This window comes from Leguminivora glycinivorella, chromosome 16 (genome assembly GCF_023078275.1).
Source record: "Leguminivora glycinivorella isolate SPB_JAAS2020 chromosome 16, LegGlyc_1.1, whole genome shotgun sequence".
Taxonomy (NCBI): domain Eukaryota; kingdom Metazoa; phylum Arthropoda; class Insecta; order Lepidoptera; family Tortricidae; genus Leguminivora; species Leguminivora glycinivorella.
In genome coordinates this window covers 3,168,665-3,195,254 of record NC_062986.1, presented here as the reverse complement: position 1 = coordinate 3,195,254, position 26,590 = coordinate 3,168,665, and the positions used below count along the sequence as shown (strand labels likewise).

The following is a 26,590-nucleotide window of genomic DNA, read 5'->3' as shown; positions in this document are numbered from 1 at the left end:
TCAAATTTGAATGCCCTGTCGTTTCTTGTGATATGTATATCTGGTTTTAATTTGAGATGGCAGCCATGGAATATATTGGCCAATAACTGTTTCGTAATGTCTTTTCAGAATTGCGGTTTATGCCAGCTTTTATTTCTGTAATATACTGTTTATGATAAAAGGATGACGTTCACTAATGTTATTTTTAGTGGAAGTATAAACATTAAGCACATGGTGTTTGTATTGATTATCGAGACAGCATACATGTGCTATATCAACTGAAATGAATCAACTTAGTTTTGTTGTGTCAGTATTATGTAGTATTACATTAAGTAATGATTGCTGCAATCGCTATAGGTAACTAAGTAGGTATAAGATGAATTCATACATCACTGTTCCAAGGTCAACAAATGCTGTTTTCGCCCATCCAGCCTTTGTTTTCCTTCCGTATTTCGCGTATAGGTATGTATACGTTACGTTAGTGCGTTAATTTTCACATTATCCGATCCGATATCGGATGTAGGACCGATATTCCATACATTTAAGCCGCCGTCTTTGATTTTTGCCTTTGAAATCCTTCCTACATCCGATATCGGAACGGATAATGTAAAAACGCACTTACGCATCGCGTCATTAGTTCAGTGATTTAACACAATTATGTTGGGTTGGGGGAACAATTGTATTAATCGAGTTAAAATGAAAGCAAATAGTATAATAATCTTCATATTTTATTTTCTCTTCTTTCGTTTTTAGCATACAATAATGTATTCAGTATAAAACAATATTCTTTGTTACATTCATAGAAATATATTATTTTAGTATAACTGTTCTTTATTTATCTCTTATAAACTTACAAATTACTGTTAACATTCTGACGAATTTTGTATAAAATAATACAAATATGTATTTAGGTTTGCTAGCCACTAATAATTTTATAAAAAAGAAAATTGCAGCTAGCTCCCCCATTAAAAAGTCTATAACAATTCAACTTGTTAATTGGTATTTATTATATTACTTACAATAATCTATAGAAGACAATGGTACAGAACAATTTACCGTAGCACATTAATGGTAACAAAAACAATTAAAACAAAGGCTTTAGTTTACAAAGCGTAGGCACTCGAGATTGCTACTTCATCCTAGTCGTAGGAGACATTCTCACTAATAAATACATACATCTCACATTCACTCTCTCACTGTCAATCGGTCGCTCGATTATGAAATGCTCACATTCGTCCATCATCATAATAAAACGGACGGCCTCGCATAACTTAAGTCGCGTCCTACATTTAAGAGCACCGGGTCAGTTCTCAGAAAACTTTGACGTGTCAGGGAAAATACTAGTGCGCAAAGCACGCTCGCACAGCCAGACAAACCAACATCAAAACTCACACTCGATCAGTCTTACATACATCATTATTATGTCTTAAAACATTAAGCGTTAAATAATGAACACATTCAGCCAACTCAATCAAACAATGGCGTCGAAACACCATTGTGTGCCACAATGAAAAAGTTAACCTTGTGTAACATAACATGATTCGGGGCGTCCGACAACAAAATTGAACACATGGCCGCCATTCCGCGAGGGCAGCGCAGGCGGAATTTTAATTAGCAGAACATCCGCTCGTAACTTGGTTTGATGCGCCGTTGCCAGTTCCCCGTTCTTGTCGCTATCTCCTTTACACACGTCCGCAAGTCCTGTCAAAACCTGTTTGGAGGCGTGTTCCATATACTGCGTTTTAACCCCATTGACCCTCATACAATTATTGAAGGGAAAAATTTACATTCGGGCGTCGCGCAACAATACGTATTACTGTTGGAAATCCCCTCGGTACGGCAAGAGCGGCAACATCGCTGAAACGGGAAATTCGCCGTAGAACTGGCAACGTCGCGTTACCTCGTTCAGTCAGACTGCGAGCGAATGACGTTTCCTTTCTACGCTATTCTAAACGAGGCACTGCAATACTGATACAAGGAAAACAATTTGTTCTGCAACTTACAATGGGAGTTTAAGCTTTCGGACGCGTGATTGCGCTTAGTACACCCTCGAATGAAGATCCACTGAGAGCTCCCTCGTTCTCGAGGTTTCGCCTCGACACTTCACTGGCAACCTAATCTCTGAACTATCGTTAACATAGCGACTTTAACACCTTACACTAAAGTTTTTAACTATATATTACACAGTAAAATTAAGATCACAAATCGCTTTGTATGCTGCGTCCTAGCGGGCGCGACTAGCATGGAATGTGGAGGAGCTGACGCTGAGGCGATCAGAAGTGCGACTCGATGAGGCAGCCTCCGTTCGCGTGCTCCAGCACCTGCTGTTTGAGCCGGTGCACGTGATCCTTTAGTTTCACCACCATCTGTGCCAGCTCCGCGTTCTCACCCTTCAGCAACTTCACTTTGTCCTCCAACTTAGAGATACGCTCCAGCTTACGCCGTCTGCACTTGGACGCAGCCACTCGATTCCTCTGTCTCTTCCGTTCCAGTTTGATTCTCTCCTGCGAGTCCATGTCTATGGGGGAGAGGGGAGGCGAGTTGGAAGCGCTTGGCACGGTTTGAGGCTCGTCCTTGATGATGGGTGTCGGGTAGCGGTCGACGGGCCGGTCGAGGTCCGCGTACACTCGCCGCGATACGACTGTCGGCTGCTCGGTGTGGTGTAGTTTATGTAACGCCTCTACGAACGGCTGGGCGTACATTTCCTGTTCCTCGGTGGCGGCGGGGAAGAGCACCGGCCCGCCGGGTGTAGGTGTCGCTGTGGTGATCATGCCGTTCTGGATGATGAGCTTCTCGAGCTCCGGAGATCCCAGTTTCAAAAGTTGAAGGTCCGGGGAAGACAGCAGTGGGGGTCCGTTTCTCGCCCTCTTTCCACCCCTTCCCATATCCAAGTCCAGGGTAAGGTTCCGTTTGAGGTTTTCCACAGGGCCGCTCAGGGGAAACTGCTCGTCATAGAAAGTAGTCTCCATGCCGTGGCCGGAGTGTCGAACCATGTGTACGCACTGAACGCTCTAGTATCACTAAAGTCAAAGTCACTGCGCGAAGTTTAAAACTTTTGGCTGCGCACCGCACGTCCTCTTCGTTCAACGTTCCACTTGTTTCTAAACATTGTTAAGCAGCGAACACTGCTTATATGTCAGTGACTCAGATAAGCTATTTTTAGCCGTCGCGTGATGAGGGCGCTCGCCGGTTGGTCAGGTATGTCGTGATACTGCGCAGCGCTGCGCTCCGATTGGTTGGCCGGATCGTAACGAAGCGCGAGGCCTCAGCGGGGCTGTTTACGACTTCGTGCGATTACCGAGAATCGCTGGCTCGTTTTCCATTCTAAAGCCGACAATATCGTAACGTTCGTGTTAGATCTAAATTTATAAAACGTCACATTATCAAGTAAGTATTATGTTTGAGCAGGTGGAGTGAAGTTGAGTGTAATAATAACAATTGTAGAAACGTAATACCTACACAAATTTCGTCACCTGTCGACACCCACGCAAACACGTAGTACGTAGTTATACGTAGATAATACATTACTGTACCTATACGTGCTTGAATATATCTAAATAATTCTGTTTATAAATTTATAGCACCAAGTGTTTTTGGTATTGTCTTTTAAACTAAATGCATTATTCTTATACATTGAATAGTTATTTATTATATACATATAATTATTATAAACAATCTTAAAGTCTATTCATATTTCATACTAATCCACACCAATACTAAACGTAAAATACTTACCTATTATGATGGTTACTTAAATAAAATATATTATGTCTCTACTAAAACTAAAATAGTTTAGGTACATTTTAAAGCAATATTTATAGTGAGATCTGTAAAAAAAGCAAATCGGTTCTACAAAAACAACCTAAAACTTACTTTAGCTTAGCCAACACTCAAAAACTTCACAAATAACTGATAATACTGATTGTTATAACTTCTTTCGACCATTTCCACTCGATTTATATTTGTAAAATTTTACACGCAATTTATAACTTATACATTTAACCAACACGATAATTAAGACTCCAAAACAGATTCTTCATGATATTTATTGATCTTTTTACAGCGCGTCGCGTCGCGCGTCGCAATAACAAAGTTCTTTTCGTTATTCTAAATATTCTAATTGACATGAATATGACAGCCGGGTTTATTGGGTTGCCACCTTAAAAAAATTATAACAATCATTGGGTAAAATTATGAGATCTTCAACGACTTCAACATAGGCCCATAATAAAACTAGGAATAATCAATTAACATTATTACAACAATCAAACTTATTATAGTTAGGTAAAACTTAGCATAATTAAACACAATTGCCATACGATAAATAAACGTTCGTCATGTCGTGTCGTTCGTAAATCGTGCAATGGAAACAAACGGAGGCGGGGCACGCTGCCTGCACGAAAAAATATTATGCGGGCAAAACGGGACAGGGTCATACGACCGACCACGAGCGTGAGCAGTGCAGCAATACGCCCTCTCGCTCAGATAGTCCGGCACTAATAATAATAAGAAGGAAAATAAAGTGCACTAAAATTCCCGCGTTTATGATTTTTGAAGGAATTGTTTTACGAAGATTTTATTGCTATTGTAATAAAGCTTAATTGACCTTGGATGAAAACTTGCTCGCATTTTATTAGAGATGTACGTTCAAATTACTCCAACGGTCGAGATTTTCACACCTTTAATTGGTAGTTTTTGAATTGCGATACTAATAAAGTTTTATAAAATTATGTCTTTTTATACAACTACATTGATAACCTAGCAGGAAAAAACAAAACAAAACTAAAGAAGGGCAGTGCTGCGTAATAAATTCCTAAGTAATAATGATGAGATGTCCAAACGAATGTTTACGGATTGTGATTAGTATTGTTAAATAAAAATAGTTTGAACTGGTTGAATAAATCGAAGCTCGGCATTTGTCACCAAACAAACCACGCGCCAATGTGCCGCCTTCGTATCTCGCTGTAAATAAGCAGTTTTTCTGAGATTTTTATTTGAAATAATTTAGTTCTTAACAATGTAACCAAAAACGCACAGTTAAAGATTATTTTAATTTCATTTTTAATAAAATAACAAATTAACTATACAACAGCGCCATCTAGCGCAGAGTAGTAAAACTAACTTTGACTGATATCAGTTGGCTACTCACTGATAGATGGCGGTAATAGTCATTAATTTTACTAGGCAGACATTTTATGTGGCTTTACTGCTGATAATTAGTATAATGAGTAAAATCCAGTATGAATAACGAATAATATTCGAATAAGTTGGAGTGTTTCTAATTCCATCAAAAAATAAAAAAATACACATGTAGCGTAAAATAGAGATTTATTTATTATCTGCTTACTTATTTAAATTTTATCTAAAAGACATTTCACAACAGTAATTCACAGTCACAAATACGATCATATTAATTCAAACAGGTCTAGCATAACTAAAATATCTCAAAAATTGACAAATTGTACTTACACACGAATTGAGGTAAATTCATTATCTAAATAATCTTAAGAATATTATTTACAATATAATTATAGTCAGAAGAGAAGAAGTTACTACAGATTATCTATAATCTCTACTATGAGTTTTTCCCATGACTTGACGTTTTGAATCCTACATTACTCAATAGTGCAACGTCACGGAAAATGTATCTAACGCAAATGTACGCAACACATATACATACATATGTACATGGAAGCGGATGAGAAAGATTCATTCTCGTTCATTCTCCGCTTACCTGTGTTGCGTGTGAACACGGCGCGCATACATACATAGTTACATACATACCGCGCGACGTAAATTTGTTAGAAGAGCCACTATTACGGCACAGCCACGACATTGGTCTAAGCGCGACAGCGGTGAGCAGCGGCCATACGTGCGAATGAAAAGTTTCATCGCTGTGTCTCGCTCCAATGTGTGGCCGCCGCTCACCGCTGTCGCGCTTAGCCTAATGTCGTGGCTGAGCCGTTATTCCGGAGCTGTAAGTTCCTCTTTTTGACACATTTGTTTTGAAGTATGTTGCGATGTGGCTAAGACGTATCGTTTGCCAAATCTAGCGATTATTTACGAATTGGTTGAATCGATTAAGCCCTATGTACAAGGAGGCACTCTGCCACATCACTAGTTTAAAAATAAAAACGAATGACAAGTGACATAATAAGTACTTAAATGCTGCGTGATAAATTAAAATCGTAAAATACTCACTAACGAAGATCCCCAAAATGTAACACGTGTTAGATTATGTTTAAAGTGAAATATTGTTTTTTAGTACTTAATTTTTTTAAACATTATTACAGCATTTTATTTAAAATTTCATTAGGTCACACGAGTTTACGTTTTGTGGACGCTGTCATGTGTCAAAAAGAGGAACTTACAGCTCCGGGATAATACTGGGCTTATACTGTCTGTGGTTGAGGCTTAGATTATATAACTAATTAACTAGTTACTTGACAGTGACGGATACTAGCCGTATGTCGTCGTAGGGCTTATCTGTCTTCGGATTAGTCTTGGCTTGCCCGATGTTTTGTACTACCTCCATGCCGCGAACTACGCGACCGAAGACTGTGTGCTTGTTATCTAACCATGGCTGAAACAAAACATGGTATAAATTATGATCGTCTTAAAAAAAAACTTTAAAAAACTAAGTTTTATTTTAACATTTTAAATGCCAAGAACATCCAAAGGCCGTTAGTTTTAACCCTAAAAACTTGTGCACAAAATATTTCTGGTAATAACCTAACCAGAAAACTTAAAATTTTGAAAAAACCCCCGCATAGTGGACTGATTTTCACATGCGACTAATCCAGCTTTCAAACAAAATCGGTCGTCGGTGGTTAAAAAAAGCAGCGTCATGTAACAAAGGGGAAAGGCAAGTATACAAACAAACCTATCTCTGAGAAAATATGCATGGCACGAAAATATTCTAAAAACCTTACCGTAGGTGCTAGCGTGATAAAGAATTGGCTGCCGTTAGTATTGGGTCCAGCGTTGGCCATGCTGACCGTGTAAGGTCGATCGTGTTTCAAGTGTGGCTTGAACTCGTCCGCGAACTCGCCACCCCAGATACTTTCACCGCCCGTGCCAGTACCTAAACAAGAGAAAGAGTTATAAATAGTATAAGTTTTTTTGCAAAAAAATCATTTTTGATCCCCGACGCAAAAACGACGGGGTGTTATAAGTATGTATGTATGTATGTATAAACTCTTTGTTGTACAAAACACAAAACACAAATATGACACAGGAAAGACAGTACAAAGGCGAACTTATCCCTTTAAGGGATTTCTTCCAGCTAACCTTTGAGTAGTTAAGTTTTGAGTATAAGTTTGACGTGTCTGTCTGTCCGTCCGTCCGTCCGTCCGTCTATTTGTCTGTCCGTCCGTCCGTCCGTCCGTGTGGAACACTGACCTGTGGGGTCCCCGGTCTGCACCATGAACCCCTTAATGACTCGGTGGAAGATGTGTCCGTTGTAGTATCCGTTCCTCGCGTGCACGCAGAAGTTCTTTGAGGCTCGGGGCGTGTCCTTGCCGAACAGTTTATATAATATGCCATATGTGGAACATTGTGCCATATGTGGAACATTGTGCCATATGTGGAACACTAACCTGTTGGGTCCCCGGTCTGCACCATGAAGCCCTTGATGACTCGGTGGAAGATGTGTCCGTTGTAGTATCCGTTCCTCGCGTGCACGCAGAAGTTCTTTGAGGCTCGGGGCGTGTCCTTGCCGAACAGTTTATATAATATGCCATATGTGGAACATTGTGCCATATGTGGAACACTAACCTGTTGGGTCCCCGGTCTGCACCATGAAGCCCTTGATGACTCGGTGGAAGATGTGTCCGTTGTAGTATCCGTTCCTCGCGTGCACGCAGAAGTTCTTTGAGGCTCGGGGCGTGTCCTTGCCGAACAGTTTATATAATATGCCATATGTGGAACATTGTGCCATATGTGGAACACTAACCTGTTGGGTCCCCGGTCTGCACCATGAAGCCCTGGATGACTCAGTGGAAGATGTGTCCGTTGTAGTATCCGTTCCTCGCGTGCACGCAGAAGTTCTTTGAGGCTCGGGGCGTGTCCTTGCCGAACAGTTTATATAATATGCCATATGTGGAACATTGTGCCATATGTGGAACACTAACCTGTTGGGTCCCCGGTCTGCACCATGAAGCCCTTGATGACTCGGTGGAAGATGTGTCCGTTGTAGTATCCGTTCCTCGCGTGCACGCAGAAGTTCTCGGCGGCTCGCGGCGTGTCCTTGCCGAACAGACGGATGTGGATGTCGCCGAGGGAGGTGTGGAGGATGGCTTGCTCGTATATTCGTTGGACGCCTGGAACAGTTATCAGATGTTAACTTTTTTTTAAATGCATTTATAAGGCCCAATGAATCCGCTGCTGCCACTATATTCGCGCCAATTTTAAATATACATATTACGCAGAAAATTTTACGAAATGTTGTGTTGTGGAGTTTACTGTTTTAAGTGGGTATGTCTGACAGAATATCGTCCATACTAATATTATAAATGGGAAAGTGTGTGTGTCTGTTTGTTTGTCCGTCCTTCACGGCAAAACGGAGCGACGAATTCTAGTGATTTTTAACACGCTTTTATTAGGTCGTCGTGTATGTAACTATGTATGTAATGGAATCTAAGGAAGCTAATTTAACCATCTTCCAGGAGTCGTAGCGTAATGAAAATTGGCAGCTATATGTAGTTCCGATGACAATACAATAATATGGTACTGTTGAGCTGATCTGATGATGGAGTCGGAAGATATGAACTGGAACTACATGATGGAACATCGTATCATAGCCGTTTTTGGGTTTCTTAGAAAAGTCTTGTAATGAACTTTGACTACAATTAGGTTTCAAGGTCTGATGATGAAGCCGAAAGATATGAACTGGAACTACATGATGGAACATCGTATCATAGCTGTTTTTGGGCTTCTTAGGAAAGTCTAGTAATGAACTTTGACTACAATTAGGTTTCAAGGTCTGATGATGGAGCCGAAAGATATGAACTGGAACTACATGATGGAACATCGTATCATAGCTGTTTTTGGGCTTCTTAGGAAAGTCTTGTAATGAACTTTGACTACAATTAGGTTTCAAGGTCTGATGATGGAGCCGGAAGATATGAGCTGGAACTACATGATGGAACATCGTATCATAGCTGTTTTTGGGCTTCTTAGAAAAGTCTTGTAATGAACTTTGACTACGATTAGGTTTTAAGGTCTGATGATGGAGCCGGAAGATATGAACTGGAACTACATGATGGAACATCGTATCATAGCTGTTTTTGGGCTTCTTAGAAAAGTCTTGTAATGAACTTTGACTACGATTAGGTTTCAAGGTCTGATGTCAACGTAGTATTTAAAATAAGTTGGGTTAGCGTTTTCTTGTGACCTTTCAGAGCAAACAAAGGGGGCTCGGGGGCGAAGCCCCCGCATAAAAGAAAGATCAACGTTGTATTTAAAATAAGTTGGGTTAAGGTTTTCTTGTGATCCTTAAGAGTAAAGAAAAGGGGGCTCGGGGGCGAAGCCCCCGCATGAAAGAAAGATCAACGTAGTATTTAGAATAAGTTGGGTTAGCGTTTTCTTGTGACCTTTAAGAGCAAACAAAGGGGGGCTCGGGGGGCGAAGCCCCCCGCATGAAAGAAAGATCAACGTAGTATTTAAGATAAGTTGGGTTAGCGTTTTCTTGTGACCTTTAAGAGCGAACACAGGGGGGCTCGGGGGGCGAAGCCCCCCTCATAAAAGAAAGATTAACGTAGTATTTAAAATAAGTTGGGTTAGCGTTTTCTTGTGACCTTTCAGAGCAAACAAAGGGAGGCTCGGGGGGCGAAGCCCCCCGCATAAAAGAAAGATAAAAGTTGTATTTAAAGTAAGTTGGGTTAAGGTTTTCTTGTGATCCTTAAGAGTAAAGAAAAGGGGGGCTCGGGGGGCGAAGCCCCCCGCATGAAAGAAAGATCAACGTAGTATTTAGAATAAGTTGGGTTAGCGTTTTCTTGTGACCTTTAAGAGCAAACAAAGGGGGGCTCGGGGGGCGAAGCCCCCCGCATAAAAAAAAAGATTAACGTAGTATTTAAAATAAGTTGGGTTAGCGTTTCCTTGTGACCTTTCAGAGCAAAAAAAGGGGAGCTCGGGGGGCGAAGCCCCCCGCATAAAAGAAAGATCAACGTTGTATTTAAGATAAGTTGGGTTAGCGTTTTCTTGTGACCTTTAAGAGCAAAAAAAGGGGGGCTCGGGGGGCGAAGCCCCCGCATAAAAGAAAGATAAACGTTGTATTTAAAAGAAGTTGGGTTAGGGTTTTCTTGTTACCTTTAAGAGTAAAAGGGGGCTCGGGGGGCGAAGCCCCCCGCATAAAAGATGGATTAACGTAGTATTTAAAATAAGTTGGGTTAGCGTTTCCTTGTGACCTTTAAGAGCAAACAAAGGGGGCTCGGGGGCGAAGCCCCCCCATGAAAGAAAGATCAACGTAGTATTTAAGATAAGTTGGGTTAGCGTTTTCTTGTGACCTTTAAGAGCAAACAAAGGGGGGCTCGGGGGGCGAAGCCCCCCGCATAAAAGAAAGATTAACGTAGTATTTAAAATAAGTTGGGTTAGCGTTTTCTTGTGACCTTTCAGAGCAAACAAAGGGGGGCTCGGGGGGCGAAGCCCCCCGCATGAAAGAAAGATCAACGTAGTATGTAAGATAAGTTGGGTTAGCGTTTTCTTGTGACCTTTAAGAGCAAACAAAGAGGGGCTCGTGGGGCGAATCCCCCCGCATAAAAGAAAGATAAAAGTTGTATTTAAAATAAGTTGGGTTAAGGTTTTCTTGCGATCCTTAAGAGTAAAGAAAAGGGGGGCTCGGGGGGCAAAGCCCCCCGCATGAAAGAAAGATCAACGTAGTATTTAGAATAAGTTGGGTTAGCGTTTCCTTGTGACCTTTCAGAGCAAACAAAGGGGGGCTCGGGGGCGAAGCCCCCGCATAAAAGAAAGATCAACGTTGTATTTAAAATAAGTTGGGTTAAGGTTTTCTTGTGATCCTTAAGAGTAAAGAAAAGGGGGGCTCGGGGGGCAAAGCCCCCGCATGAAAGAAAGATCAACGTAGTATTTAGAATAAGTTGGGTTAGCGTTTTCTTGTGACCTTTAAGAGCAAACAAAGGGGGGCTCGGGGGGCGAAGCCCCCCGCATGAAAGAAAGATCAACGTAGTATTTAAGATAAGTTGGGTTAGCGTTTTCTTGTGACCTTTAAGAGCAAAAAATTGGGGGGCTCGGGGGGCAAAGCCCCCCGCATAAAAGAAAGATTAACGTAGTATTTAAAATAAGTTGGGTTAGCGTTTTCTTGTGACCTTTCAGAGCAAAAAAAGGGGGGCTCGGGGGGCGAAGCCCCCGCATGAAAGAAAGATCAACGTAGTATGTAAGATAAGTTGGGTTAGCGTTTTCTTGTGACCTTTAAGAGCAAACAAAGAGGGGCTCGTGGGGCGAAGCCCCCCGCATAAAAGAAAGATAAAAGTTGTATTTAAAAGAAGTTAGGTTAGGGTTTTCTTGTTACCTTTAAGAGTAAAAGGGGGCTCGGGGGCGAAGCCCCCGCATGAAAGAAAGATCAACGTAGTATTTAGAATAAGTTGGGTTAGCGTTTTCTTGTGACCTTTAAGAGCAAACAAAGGGGGCTCGGGGGCAAAGCCCCCGCATAAAAGAAAGATTAACGTAGTATTTAAAATAAGTTGGGTTAGCGTTTTCTTGTGACCTTTCAGAGCAAAAAAAGGGGGGCTCGGGGGGCGAAGCCCCCCGCATGAAAGAAAGATCAACGTAGTATGTAAGATAAGTTGGGTTAGCGTTTTCTTGTGACCTTTAAGAGCAAACAAAGAGGGGCTCGTGGGGCGAAGCCCCCCGCATAAAAGAAAGATAAAAGTTGTATTTAAAATAAGTTGGGTTAAGGTTTTCTTGTGATCCTTAAGAGTAAAGAAAAGGGGGGCTCGGGGGGCGAAGGCCCCCGCATGAAAGAAAGATCAACGTAGTATTTAGAATAAGTTGGGTTAGCGTTTTCTTGTGACCTTTCAGAGCAAACAAAGGGGGGCTCGGGGGGCGAAGCCCCCGCATAAAAGATAGATCAACGTTGTATTTAAAATAAGTTGGGTTAAGGTTTTCTTGTGATCCTTAAGAGTAAAGAAAAGGGGGCTCGGGGGGCAAAGCCCCCCGCATGAAAGAAAAATCAACGTAGTATTTAGAATAAGTTGGGTTAGCGTTTTCTTGTGACCTTTAAGAGCAAACAAAGGGGGGGCTCGGGGGCGAAGCCCCCGCATGAAAGAAAGATCAGCATAGTATTTAAGATAAGTTGGGTTAGCGTTTTCTTGTGACCTTTAAGAGCAAAAAAGGGGGCTCGGGGGCGAAGCCCCCCGCATAAAAGAAAGATAAACGTTGTATTTAAAAGTTGGGTTAGGGTTTTCTTGTTACCTTTAAGAGTAAAAGGGGGCTCGGGGGGCGAAGCCCCCCGCATGAAAGAAAGATCAACGTAGTATTTAGAATAAGTTGGGTTAGCGTTTTCTTGTGACCTTTCAGAGCAAACAAAGGGGGGCTCGGGGGGCGAAGCCCCCGCATAAAAGATAGATCAACGTTGTATTTAAAATAAGTTGGGTTAAGGTTTTCTTGTGATCCTTAAGAGTAAAGAAAAGGGGGCTCGGGGGGCAAAGCCCCCCGCATGAAAGAAAAATCAACGTAGTATTTAGAATAAGTTGGGTTAGCGTTTTCTTGTGACCTTTAAGAGCAAACAAAGGGGGGCTCGGGGGGCGAAGCCCCCCGCATGAAAGAAAGATCAGCATAGTATTTAAGATAAGTTGGGTTAGCGTTTTCTTGTGACCTTTAAGAGCAAAAAAAGGGGGGCTCGGGGGGCGAAGCCCCCCGCATAAAAGAAAGATAAACGTTGTATTTAAAAGTTGGGTTAGGGTTTTCTTGTTACCTTTAAGAGTAAAAGGGGGGCTCGGGGGGCGAAGCCCCCGCATGAAAGAAAGATCAACGTAGTATTTAGAATAAGTTGGGTTAGCGTTTTCTTGTGACCTTTAAGAGCAAACAAAGGGGGCTCGGGGGCGAAGCCCCCGCATGAAAGAAAGATCAACGTAGTATTTAAGATAAGTTGGGTTAGCGTTTTCTTGTGACCTTTAAGAGCAAACACAGGGGGCTCGGGGGCGAAGCCCCCGCATAAAAGAAAGATTAACGTAGTATTTAAAATAAGTTGGGTTAGCGTTTTCTTGTGACCTTTCAGAGCAAACAAAGGGGGGCTCGGGGGGCGAAGCCCCCCGCATGAAAGAAAGATCAACGTAGTATTTAAGATAAGTTGGGTTAGCGTTTTCTTGTGACCTTTCAGAGCAAACAAAGGGGGGCTCGGGGGGCGAAGCCCCCCGCATGAAAGAAAGATCAACGTAGTATTTAAGATAAGTTGGGTTAGCGTTTTCTTGTGACCTTTAAGAGCAAAAAAGGGGGCTCGGGGCGAAGCCCCCGCATAAAAGAAAGATAAACGTTGTATTTAAAAGTTGGGTTAGGGTTTTCTTGTTACCTTTAAGAGTAAAAGGGGGCTCGGGGGCGAAGCCCCCCGCATGAAAGAAAGATCAACGTAGTATTTAGAATAAGTTGGGTTAGCGTTTTCTTGTGACCTTTAAGAGCAAACAAAGGGGGGCTCGGGGGGCGAAGCCCCCCGCATAAAAGAAAGATAAACGTTGTATGTAAAAGAAGTTGGGTTAGGGTTTTCTTGTTACCTTTAAGAGTAAAAGGGGGGCTCGGGGGGCGAAGCCCCCCGCATAAAAGATGGATTAACGTAGTATTTAATATAAGTTGGGTTAGCGTTTCCTTGTGACCTTTAAGAGCAAACAAAGGGGGGCTCGGGTCGGGGGGCGAGCCCCCCGCATGAAAGAAAGATCAACGTTGTATTTAAAATAAGTTAATGGTTTTCCTGTGACCCTTAAGAGCAAATAAAGGGGGGCTCGGCAAAAAAGAAATACTTAAATTTTGTTTGAATTAGTTGAAATGTGACAATATTTTCTAATCGAGTCAAACAAAATCCCACTAGCTGAGAACTTCAAAACAATGTATGGCGAAAGTATGTCTCTCTAATGTCTTCAAAAAGTCCGCGATGGCACATGTCTATTGTCTATCTTTTACGGATAACTTACTAGGTATAAACATTTTTATGATAATACCGTAATAAGAAGGTAGCCGCTAGTTATTATTAAGTAGCAATTAGCAATAAGTACACGTTAAGCCACAAATGGCATGTAAAATCCGCCTACTTGAAATAAATTTATGTATAAATGTTAAAAGTATTTCATTATTAATGACTAAAAAGTATAAAATAAATTAGTAGTTTAAAAAACACTATAAAACACGCTTTTATAATTGCACGTAAAAGCCAAAAATAAGTTATGGATCGTTCAAGTTGTCTCTATTTGTGAGCTGAAGTTTAAAAACTATGTGCTTTTAATTATAATATTTGATTGTAAAAGCGTGGGGCGCTGGAACAGGAAAGACTTTCTTGTAAACAAATACTAATCCGAACTTCCTGGCGAATGAAGTTGCATAAGAACATAACGTTTACATATGCCGCCTAAGGGTTACCAAAGAGAACCAAAGATATCTCGTCCACGAACAAGAACTCTGCATCCTGTCACTGTAGACACTTTCCCCTTTTGTACTTTGATTACCGGAAAAAAGCGGCGTTCTAAGTGTCGGTGACTGTCGACTGTCGACTCTCCTCGCTACTAGCGCATATTTTGTCTGAGTTCGACAAACTGGTACCTACTTTGAACACTGACTTTTAATTGATTTGACTGTTTAATGTAGATACTAGTCATGCTGCAAGTTCAGTTAGCGCGTCAATCTGTGTAACCTCCTTCCCGTAACATAGCATAATTTGATTTGTCAGCAAGTTATACAAAAAGTCTTTCCTGTTCCAGCGCCCCACGCTTTTACAATCAAATATTATAATTAAAAGCACATAGTTTTTAAACTTCAGCTCACAAATAGAGACAACTTGAACGATCCATAACTTATTTTTGGCTTTTACGTGCATTTATAAAAGCGTGTTTTATAGTGTTTTTTAAACTACTAATTTATTTAAGTGGAGATAGTTGAAGGGGTGGAGAGTGACAGGCTACTTTTTGTCTCTTTCTAACGCGAGCGTACCTGCGGGAAAAAGCTAGTTATGTAATAAGTAAATAAATAAAATTGGGTAAAAGTTTAGTTAGATAATCGAATGAATGTTTGTCACCAACATTAATTACAAATCCACTGTACTTACTTTTATACACTTAATATGAATGTATGAAACAAATCAGAACAGATAGCGTTTAGTTATAATCCAAAATTTACCTTGCCCTTCTGTTGCTGATATAATATCTTCCTTGGACGGTTTTTCATTAAATATATCTCTGTCAGCATCCGGACTCTTTATATCATCAGGACTTCGTCTAGAAAACATGTAGAATCTGTTCTTCTTGTAGGCGGTGCAGAATAACGTGGGGTCCGTCTTGATGTTGAGCAGGGTCGGGTTCTCTGAGCCTTCCATCTCGAGGGTTGACGCCACTTTCGATTGGTTGGTTCGGCCCTGGGAAACAGATTCAAAATTTAAATGTGCCGTTATTTGGGTAAAGGGACCTTATTGTCGGTGGCGCTTACGTCCCGTGGCGTCGTATTTGTATACGATCATCCCTCATAACGCCGTAAGCGCCATCGACAAAAAAGGTCCCTTTACCCAGATAACGTCACATTTAAATGTTTTCGGATGATTGAAAGTATGGATGGACTATTTATTTAAAGAATCCTTTATAGTGCCCGTCTTCGGCCATAAGGCCTCCTCTCCATTCCTCCAGATAGAGAGATGACATCTGCCAACGAGCTGAGTGAATAATATTTATTGAAGAGAAATAATTTGTCTCTGTTATAATGTGTTGTCTGTGTTTACGAATAAAAATAATTATATTCTATTAAAAAATATGAGAATTCTAGCTTTTGCTCGCGGCTTCGCTCGCGTTAGAAAGAGACACAAAGTAGCCTATGTCACTCTCCATCCCTTCCACTATCTCCACTTAAAAATCACGTCAATTCGTCGCTCCGTTTTGCCGTGAAAGACGGACAAACAAACAGACACACACGACACTTTCCCTTTTATAATATTAGTATGGATTACAATCAAAAAGTAAGAAATAATTTTGTATAAGCGCATGTACTTGCATTTAAATTGGTAAAGCACATTTTGATCATTTAAATTTGTATATATAAACTGTTGTGACGTGTAATGTATTTGTGAATTTATGAAATAAATTAATATGAATCTGTGCTGATGTGAGATCAGCGGAGAGTCAAAAAAAGCCGTAGGCTAGCCTGAGATTAAATTGGACGTGAAGTGTCTAAAATTCAGGCAAGCTGGAGTGACTTTAATACTTATAAAGTACCAATATCTGGGTGACCGAGCTTCGTTCGGTTCTATTTTATTATATCATGTCTTTAGATTAAAAAAAAAACTCTTATAAATACAAAAAAAAACTTTATTTCTGGCCGGCATTCGAAACCCTGACACCTGCGATGTGCTTGCGAACATTAGACAGCAGTTCAGTCAAAAAGTTTGTACAAAAATTAAGGAAAAAGTTAAATTTGTTTTTATTAACTCCTATTTTGTTACCAAGATTTTGTTGATGAATTGAGATTTTATTAAGTTTTATTTCGTCATTAAGGTTCTCTAGTATCTATATTTTCTTAATTATAATAATTAACCCGTATATATCTTACGAAAGTCGACTTATATTACTAAATGTTGGTAACAAAATAGGATCAATTAAAATTTGCTGACGTGGCTATGTACAAAGTTGCCGGGAATTGCTCTAGACCGACCTCTTAAGACTGAGCTACGTCAAGCCGATGCGCGGTCGGCGAAATTAACGACCATATTTTGAGTTTACTAACGAGAAAGAAAAATCGCGTTTTCCGGGATCTAAGGCTACGCTAGATTGATTTTTCATCCCCGAAAACCCCCACATAACAAATTTCAGCGAAATCGTTAGAGCGGTTTCCGAGATCGTCGGTCATATATTTATAAATAAACTACTCCGACCGAAGATGGACCATTGAGGTAACAAAATGGAAAGGTCCACCAGGAGAGCGGCGCGAAGGTCGCCCAAACAGACGATGGGCTGACGATGTAACCCAGGCCGCAGGGAAACAGTGGATGACGCTAGCCCTAGATAGGGACGCTTGGAAAGAGATGGAGGAGGCCTTCACTCAATGAGGGGTTCATCAGAAGAAGAAGTAATAGACAAGAACAAACACAACACATGTAAAAAAACGGGCCAAGAGCGTGTCGGGCCACGCTCAGTGTAGGGTTCCGTAGTTTTCCATGTTTTTCTCAAAAACTATTGAACCTATCAAGTTCAAAACAATTTTCCTAGAAAGTCTTTATAAAGTTCTATTTTTGTGATTTTTTTCATATTTTTTAAACATATGGTTCAAAAGTTAGAGGGGGGGGGGGACGCACTTTTTTTTCCTTTAGGAGCGATTATTTCCGAAAATATTAATATTATCAAAAAACGATTTTAGTAAACCCTTATTAATTTTTAAATACCTATCCAACAATATATCACACGGTGGGGTTGGAATGAAAAAAAAAACAGTCCCCACTTTACATGTAGGGGGGGTACCCTAACAAAACATTTTTTTCCACTTTTTATTTTACCACTTTGTTGGCGTGTTTGATATACGTATTGATACCAAATTTCAGCTTTCTAGTGCTAACGGTCACTGAGATTATCCGCGGACGGACGGACGGACGGACGGACAGACAGACATGGCGAAACTATAAGGGTTCCTACGGAACCCTAAAAATGATGAATAAATGGCTTTTTATTTTATTTATATATAAATAAATAAATATACAAGAACTGCTCGTTTAAAGGTATAACATTTTACGTACCTGGAACAGAGCCAAATGTAACGGCCTCAGGTTCTCTGGCTTGCCTAGCATGGTGACGCAGCGGTTGGTCACCAGGTTGACGATCTTCACGCCTAGCATGGTCGCGTATAGCACGAAATGGCCGCTCGCGTCGAATACTATGTTCGCGAAGTGGACTGAGTCGGATTTTTCTAAGTCTCGTTCGGTGGCCATTCTGTGAACAAAAATATTCTTAAGTATTATGAACTATAATAAATAAAGTATAAATTTCTCGGGAAATTTTTAATGTTAGTTGACATCTCACATCTGTCTCGTGCCCACAGACCTATCATTTGGCTTACGCTTAAGGCCTGATGAAGTGTGCAAAAGAGAAGCTGTCACATATATGATCATCCTGTAAGTGGAAAAGAGGCAGACTAAAAATGAAAAAACGTGACCAATCTTGATGACAGGCAGCGGCCGCTAGCGGCCTACTCAATTTAAGTTAACGGATTAATCGGACCATTCAGTACAAATAGTTGTATTTAGAGGATACAGTGGGTGATTTCCGTTTCGATTAAACAATTAGAAAAGCAAATAATTCATGTTATTATACATCATTTCTGAATTTAATACTCCCAATGACACTTGACATTGGTCCAGTTTTAGTCTCACTTTTCTTTGTCATACTACTTCTATGCTCGTGCCATAGAAGATGATATAAGCTATTATTAGTTTATCTTTACCTGCACCTCTTTAGGATCATACCTGTAGGGACGAAGATGGAAATGCTGAAAAAGTAGCGTAAAAGAGCGGTAATGAGATCCTAACACACATATCTCCATCTAAATACCTTGTGGCGAAACGAACCACAGTCAATCAAATCAGTAGTAACTGTTCTAACAAAAGTACGCTACGCGGCACACCGTTCGTACGCAACACATGTAAGCGGATGAGAAAGATTCATTCTCCGCGTACATGTGTCGCACACATACCTACATACCACGCGGAGCGCGTTTGTTAGCAGTGTTACTACTGTGACCATGTGAAAGGAAACTCACCTCCGTCCGAACTCCATGATGGGCAACTGTTGGTGCTGATGCTGCAACTCCTGGAAGCGCTGCAGACTCTCGTCCAGCACCTTGCTCAGCTTGACACGAGCACACTTTACTCGTACTCAGACATACCAAGTTATGGAGTCAATCAGTCAACTACCTCTGTCCGAACCCGTCTCAGCTTTGGAGGTTCTCCAGCACAGCCTGAGACAATCTTGAACACTGTTACCTTCGTCCAAACTCTATGTTGGTATCGTTACCAATCGGCAACAAATGAGGAAGGATAGAGGTCACCTTCAAGACGGGAGCAGACTTTTTTAGGGTTCCGTAGTCAACTAGGAACCCTTATAGTTTCGCCATGTCTGTCTGTCCGTCCGTCCGTCCGTCCGTCCGTCCGTCCGTCCGCGGATAATCTCAGTAACCGTTAGCACTAGAAAGCTGAAATTTGGTACCAATATGTATATCAATCACGCCAACAAAGTGCAAAAATAAAAAATGGAAAAAAATGTTTTATTAGGGTACTCCCCCTACATGTAAAGTGGGAGCTGATTTATTTTTTTATTCCAACCCCAACGTGTGATATATTGTTGGATAGGTATTTAAAAATGAATAAGGGTTTACTAAGGTCGTTTTTTGATAATATTAATATTTTTGGAAATAATCGCTCCTAAAGGAAAAAAAATGCGTCCCCCCCCCCCCCCCCTCTAACTTTTGAACCATATATTTAAAAAATATGAAAAAAATCACAAAAGTAGAACTTTATAAAGACTTTCGAGGAAAATTGTTTTGAACTTGATAGGTTCAGTAGTTTTTGAGAAAAATACGGAAAACTACGGAACCCTACACTGAGCGTGGCCCGACACGCTCTTGGCCGGTTTTTTCTTACATCATATCGGTCCAGCAGAAGACAGTTCATTCCACAATTTAGCTGTGTGAGACAGCATGGTCTATCTGGAGTCCCTCCGTCCGAACTCCATGTTGGGCAGCTGTTGGTGCTGATGCTACAACTGGAAACGCTGCAAGCTCTCGTCGAGCACCTTGCTCAGCTTACCACAACCAATCAACACTCAACCTCGCTCAGACACTGACCAAAGTGAGGAGCCATTTTCCTTGAAGGTTTGTATCGGTCCAGAAATACAGCAGGCGACAGTTCATTCCACAAATTAGCTGTTCAAGGCAGGAAAAGTATCTTAAAGTAAAATATAAACACATGCCTGTATTCCTAAAGGGGGTAGGCAGAGCACATGAAACTGCTGAAGTTTCAATCCCACTCTTGGCAATCAAGGGGTTGAAAGAAAACGAAATAGGCTAGTTTCTTATACTTAAAATAAAATATTTTATGCAGTGCACGAAATAAAGCACCACATAATTAGAAGAAAAATATGGACAGGAATTGTGTTTGAACATAATTTCTATTTAATAAGTCAAAGAGAAAGATATAAAGTAAATGAATTGACCGTGACGTCACTCCTCAGTCATCAACATCATCCTCCTTGCGATATCCCGGCATTTGCCACGGCTCATGAGAGCCTGGGGTCCGCTTTGACAACTAATCCCAAGATTTGGCGTAGGCACTAGTTTTTACGAAAACGACTGCCATCTGACCTTCCAGCCCGACGGGTAACTAGGCCTTATTGGAATTAGTCCGGTTTCCTCACGATGTTTTCCTTCACCGAAAAGCGACTGGCAAATATGAAATGACATTTCGCACATAAGTTTCGAAAAACTCATTGGTACGAGCCGGGGTTCGAACACTTCGAACCCGCGACCTCCGGATCGTAAGTCGCACGCTCTTACCGCTAGGCCACCAGCGCTGTGACGTCACTCCTCAGTATTTCATAGTAATTCCATAATTATTAGCAAATCGTTTTGACAGTTCTTAAAAAGAAGCTGATTTGACTAGTAGGAAACTAGCCTATTGTGATAAAAAAATGTTGTCCCGTAGAAATAAAACAAGCAGAAGGGATTATAACTCACCTCCGTCCGAACTCCATGTTGGGCAGCTGTTGGTGCTGGTGCTGCAACTCCTGGAAGCGCTGCAGACTCTCGTCCAGCACCTTGCTCAGCTTGCCTGACACGAAATTGAACACACGCACCTATTATACCAACATAAACACACACGTAAGGTATTAAAAAGGGGTAAGGGGGGCAGCAAAAGGTAATGTAGGAGGTAGGGCATAGCGAATGATATTCCGCTTTGTGGGGTAGGGCACAGCACAGCGGATATCGTCTCGCTCGAATCTAGAGCAGAGCCCAACTGGGGAAGTACCTCCGCCTTATAGAAGACCGTAGCCAAATAGCACTAGACCCTACTCATAGTGTTGTGTTCCTGTCGGTGAGTAAGGCTGCCAGAGCTCAACGAGGGTGCGGTGTGCTGATGACGGGAGGACTTACGGAACTAACTTGTTTCGTCTATTGTCCTTTGAATCGTCGGCAACCCGAACCCTCCTTGGAACTTGTACACTCCTTTCTGCTGTGTACTTAACACAGCAAAAGGGAATGTACAAGTTTCTAATGGGGTGGCAACGCGCATGTGACACTGTTTGAGTTGCAGGCGTCCATAGGTTACGGTGACCGCTTTACATCAGGCGGGCCGTATGCTTGTTTGTTACCGACGTAGTATTAAAAAAAAAAAGGGTAATGTATAAAGTTACGGAGGGAAAAGTTCACTTCAAGTTTCTAATAGGTCGGCAACGCGCATGTGACACCCCCCTTGAGTTGCAGGCGTTCATAGGTTACGGTGACCGCTTTCCATCAGGCGGACCGTATGCCTGTATGCCACCGACGTGGCACAATAATAAAAACTAACTATATTCGTAAAGTTAGCAGGGAACGTTCCAAAGAGTGCTGCGTTTGGTATTAAAAAAACACAGTAAAGTCTAATTTTCTTATTTGGTTTAAGTAAATTCATCACAATTTTAAAAATAAAAATAAATATTGGGGGACACCTTACACAGATCAACTTAGCCCCAATTGCCCCAAACTAAGCAAAGCTTGTACTATGGGTGCTAAGCGACGATATACATACTTAAATAGATAAATACATACTTTATACATAGAAAACATCCATGACTCAGGAACAAATATCTGTGCTCATCTCACAAATAAATGCCCTTACCGGGATTCGAACCTGGGACCGCGGCTCAGCAGGCAGAGTCACTACCGACTGAGCCAGACCGGTCGAATATTGAGGTTATATTTTATTTCAAGTCACGAAGGACTAGCAAATATCAATTGCTTGATTACGCTTTTGTGGGAAAGTTTTGGGCAAACCAAATGTTTTTCTTTAAAAAAAAACCACATAATTTTAATTTAATACATTTCGACAAAAGTTAAAACCCAAAAAAAATAAAAATGTATGAATAAACTTTGAACCAAATCACAAATTGAAGGGTAAACTTTGAACCAAATACCTTTCTGTCCAAACTGATGGACGCCATTTTTTTCCCATCAGGAGAGAACACAAGTGAAGTCGGATAGGTCTTGTTCTTGACGAAGTCGAAGAGGTCTGTGTCTAACTTCGAGTCAAACTCCACGTTCTTTGGGAACTTATACTCGTGCTTCGGGCCCGTCCAGTATTCTACTATACCTGAAATGATTATGTCAGTCAGCATCATTTGATAATATAGCCAAGTATAGCAAAAATTCGTAAATTTATCGTCAGATTGCAACACAACTTTATTTACCAAAGAGGTTGGGTTTAAGTATTTACCAAATTGGGTTCTTTTTTATTATTATTATTTTCCAATTATTTCTTTAGTATTATTTATTATTAAGCTTATTTTTAAGTAGTGATTTAGTTAAAATTTAGTTTTATTTATTTTATTGGTAAGATTTTAATTTAAGTGTTTTTATATGTTTTAAAAATAAATGCATGTTTATTTACGATGTTTTCCTTCACCGGAAAGTGACTGGCAAATATCTAATGACAAGAGGTACCTACTGTTGCGATATTTTTGGTCAGTAAATATTTGTTTATCATTCGAAACCAGCATTTTTGTGACACTTTTGATTATTATGGCTATGAGAAACCCGAAGATTTTAAGTGTAATCCTGATTAAATTTAAAGAATAAAACATTTTAAACTGACATAGATACCATACACTAAAGAAAAAGCGATCAAGCCCACTGGTGACGAAGACGGGAATCGAACCCGGGTCCCCAGCTATCGCGGCTCACGTGCTTAAACCACTACACCACCCCGACCGCCTATCTATCTGGTATCTATGTCAGTTTATAATGTACTAGCTTTTGCCGGCGGCTTTGCTCGCGTTAGAAAGAGACAAAAAGTAGCCTATGTTACTCTCCATCCCTTCAATTATCTCAACTTAAAAAATCACGACAATTCGTCGCTCCGTTTTGCCGTGAAAGACAGACAAACAAACAGACACACACACTTTCCCATTTATAATATATATTAGTATGGATGTATTTTACCCCCTTATTCATAAACGTACACTAAAGTTATCAAGCCGATAAAGTTCGTTTGTCCCTTTCCGATGTATTGATGTGATAGAAAGGGACAAACGAACTTTATCGGATTGATAACTTTAGTGTATGCTTATGAATGAACTAGCTTTTTCCCGCGGCTTCGCCCGCGTACTAATCTGATCTTGTTTTCCCATACAAACTTTGGACCCGCATTTCACCCCCTTAGGAGGTGAATTTTGAAAAATCCTTTCTTACTGCTCCTCAATACATTATCGTGTCAAATTTGGAATCTCTAGGACCAGCGGTTTCAGCTGTGCGTTGATATGTCATTCAGTCAGTCAGTCAGTTTTTTCTTTTATATATTTAGAAATGTGTAAAAAAATAAATACCAGCTTTATCGACGGACACCGCTGTTTCGAAGACCGGATTATATTTAATGGTGGCCACTGTGCTTTGATGTAAAGTCTCGAATGTATGGAGCGGGGTGCCTGCCGCCTGCGTGCCGTCGAATATGTGGATCTTGTTGCTACCTTTCTCTGAACTGCAAAGAAATTTAAAGGTAAAAATGTGCACTTAGAAAAATTGCGTAAAACTCAATGTAAAACAAAAGGCAAATGGAGTTGGCAATTGTCAAAGTGTAAGTTCAAAGTTGGTACGCAAGTGTCGTAAGGATGCTGCTTAAATCATCTGTCATAGATGCAAAGGCCTATTATTAAGAGCTTATTCCGTTGAGCGCTCATCAATTTCGTGAAATGGCCATCGATAGATGGCGTTGGCGCTCGGTACGCGAGCACCGGCAACGCAACGCGCGTTTCAACACAAGCAACAATAATCTTGATAGTTTTGAATTTAATTGCTAGTAACAATTGTTTTGGTTTTACATGGCGACTTTTTTGTAAAGTTTACAAGAGATAAGAATAGATTATGAAAACTTCCACCCCTAAGGGCGTAAAAAGGGGGTGATGATTTTTTTTTGTTATAGACTTGAAATTTGAGAAGTTCAAAGTTAGTACTTGTGCTAGACATGGTAAAGATTACACATATAGCATACCTCGGACACTAGCGATCAAATTTATGAAAGAGGCGCGTTCCTAGCACACAGTCTAAGCTCGCGTAGGTGAACGCGTACTATGCTTGTATAAGTGAAATTTGAAAGGTCGTCTGTTCGCGATTTTGACAGGCGGTAACAGTGAGGTAATCGAGAGGGGGTGGGCGGCACTTTCAGCGGGGAGCGGGAGTGGCCATACTGGACGATAGTACTCTTTATTATACTGTGCTATACTTCGTTTTTTTAGCATTAGAGAGACCTGTCAAGAACGAGATATAAGGTTTTTTATCGGGCACATTCTGCGGGTCGAACAGTGAATACGAGTTAATAAATATCTCGTATTTATTATCACGTTTTATTAATACATACATTACTCAGCGTTGTCAACAGATAAGAAACATAACTTTGGTTAATTTATATTCTAAGATGAAAAGCTAAGAATTTTAATAAATTGTGTTTGTAATTTTTCATGGAAAGGTTGTACATTAAAAAACCTAAAGAAGCAGAGTTCTCACACTATGCTCTATTTTTAAACGTCACTGTCACTATCTACAATTATACTATCTAACAATCTACACTATGTACATAAGTTCCGAGAAATCAGTGGTATCGGCCGAAATCGAAGGAGGAAGGTTTACGACCACTGCTTCTTCTTTTGCCCGTTTGACAGATAGTTCTAATCTTAAAAGAAACGGAGTATAGTAGGTTCTAAAACCTAGGGACCGATTTTTAAATTTCGAACGCACGAATTCGCTGTTCGGAATTCTGGCGAGGAAGACGGCGTAATGTTATTTTCGAAAACGTAGATACGGCTAGATTTTAAATCTAGCGGCTATGACCACTCGTTTTCACTTCTGTTAGTAGAATTTAAATCGCTAGTAGTGGAGATATTATTGAACGAAATTCACGAAATCGAATGGTCGACATTCAAAAATCGGCCCCCAGCTCTGGCGCCATCTGTAAAATAATCCACCCCATATTTTTTGTATGGGAATTTCCATAGACTTCTGCTGTGATACGGTGATTTGTCGGTTTACTGTGGTTGATGCAATTACTCAATTATTATGATTATGATTGCTAGACTTTAAAACAACCCATTTGACGGCGTATAAACCGATATTCTTGACTAAAAACCTCATCTAGAGTGAATTTTATTGCTTCCTTCTTTCTTTATTAACCCCCGACGCAAAAACGACGGGGTGTTATAAGTTTGACGTGTCTGTCTGTCTGTGGCATCGTAACCCCCGAACGGATGAACCGAATTAGATTTAGTATTTTTTGTCTGAAAGCTGAGTTAGTCGGTGTTCTTAGCCATGTTTCATGAAAATCGGTCTACTACGTCGCGGTCGGGGGTTTTTTCAAAATTTTAATTTTGTCACATTTATTTTGGTGCGGTGTTTCAGTTTCCCTGACCCGAAGGCCGGCCCGCCACACCGCGAACGAGGCCCGAGAAGATGGTTAGGTTAGTGTCCTCGGCCCGCGCCAGTACGCATACTGGCCGAACCGAGCCGGCCGAAGCATAGACAAAGTGTATGCACGGCCTATATACTTTTGGATAAAAATCTTGCCAGCGCGAGTTAGCAGACGGTACAGCGCCATCTAACGGCAAATTTAGTAAACTTTCATTAAAACGTTGTTATGGATTTTTTCCGATTAGCGATTTTGAAACATTGAATACTTGAATCTTAATAGTGCCATGTATTTTATGGTGACTAGATTAATGACTGTCCATTTTTACAGTTAGCAATGTCACAAAAATTCATGCTCTGCCCAATTTAGGGTGATCGTAAGTTGTATTTATAGTTCAAAATTCTTACACTGCCAATGCTGAAATGGGGTCCCCAGCAGAATGCACCCACTCTACTCGGTATGGCTCAAACTCCACAGTGATCATGTTGATCATGTCTGAAACATACAAAATCATCATCAACAAGCTAGTGAAGAATTTTAAGTTACACTGTAAAACAGGAAATAGTGAATAGTGTTCATAGTAGCTAGAAAAAATATATTTGTTAGAAAGTAGTAGTGACAAGTGTGATCAGGGGCCCATTTCTCGAAGCTACAAGTTGCAATTTACAAATGGGAGTCAATGTCTAATATGACAAGTTGAAAAGAGACTTCCGCTTGTAACTTGTAACTTTCAGCTTTGAGAAATGGGCCACAGGTCCTCAAAGGGCATTGTGAGCTTACTATGGG

At 40.8% G+C, this 26,590-nt stretch overlaps 2 protein-coding genes across 3 annotated transcripts in view; both read right to left on the bottom strand.

The window, feature by feature from the left end:
* Nucleotides 1-941: 941 nt before the first annotated feature.
* Nucleotides 942-3,392, bottom strand: LOC125234718 (transcription factor JunD). Its single transcript, XM_048141082.1, has one exon. It carries the CDS (start codon nt 2,970-2,972, stop codon nt 2,253-2,255), a length of 720 nt encoding a protein of 239 aa, XP_047997039.1. The 5' UTR covers nt 2,973-3,392; the 3' UTR covers nt 942-2,252.
* Nucleotides 3,393-6,241: 2,849 nt separating this feature from the next.
* Nucleotides 6,242-26,590, bottom strand: part of LOC125234611 (peptidylprolyl isomerase domain and WD repeat-containing protein 1) — a 28,602-nt gene continuing 8,253 nt past the window's right edge. For both annotated transcript variants that reach the window (XM_048140935.1, XM_048140934.1), the window contains exons 5-13: nt 26,212-26,299; nt 23,736-23,887; nt 22,329-22,504; nt 20,893-21,011; nt 17,903-18,095; nt 15,310-15,544; nt 8,112-8,300; nt 6,912-7,063; nt 6,242-6,562 (exon numbers count right to left, since the gene is read on the bottom strand). In XM_048140935.1, the coding sequence (XP_047996892.1) occupies nt 6,419-6,562; nt 6,912-7,063; nt 8,112-8,300; nt 15,310-15,544; nt 17,903-18,095; nt 20,893-21,011; nt 22,329-22,504; nt 23,736-23,887; nt 26,212-26,299 (1,448 nt within the window). In that variant the 3' untranslated portion in view covers nt 6,242-6,418. The remainder of the gene's footprint in view (nt 6,563-6,911; nt 7,064-8,111; nt 8,301-15,309; nt 15,545-17,902; nt 18,096-20,892; nt 21,012-22,328; nt 22,505-23,735; nt 23,888-26,211; nt 26,300-26,590) is intronic.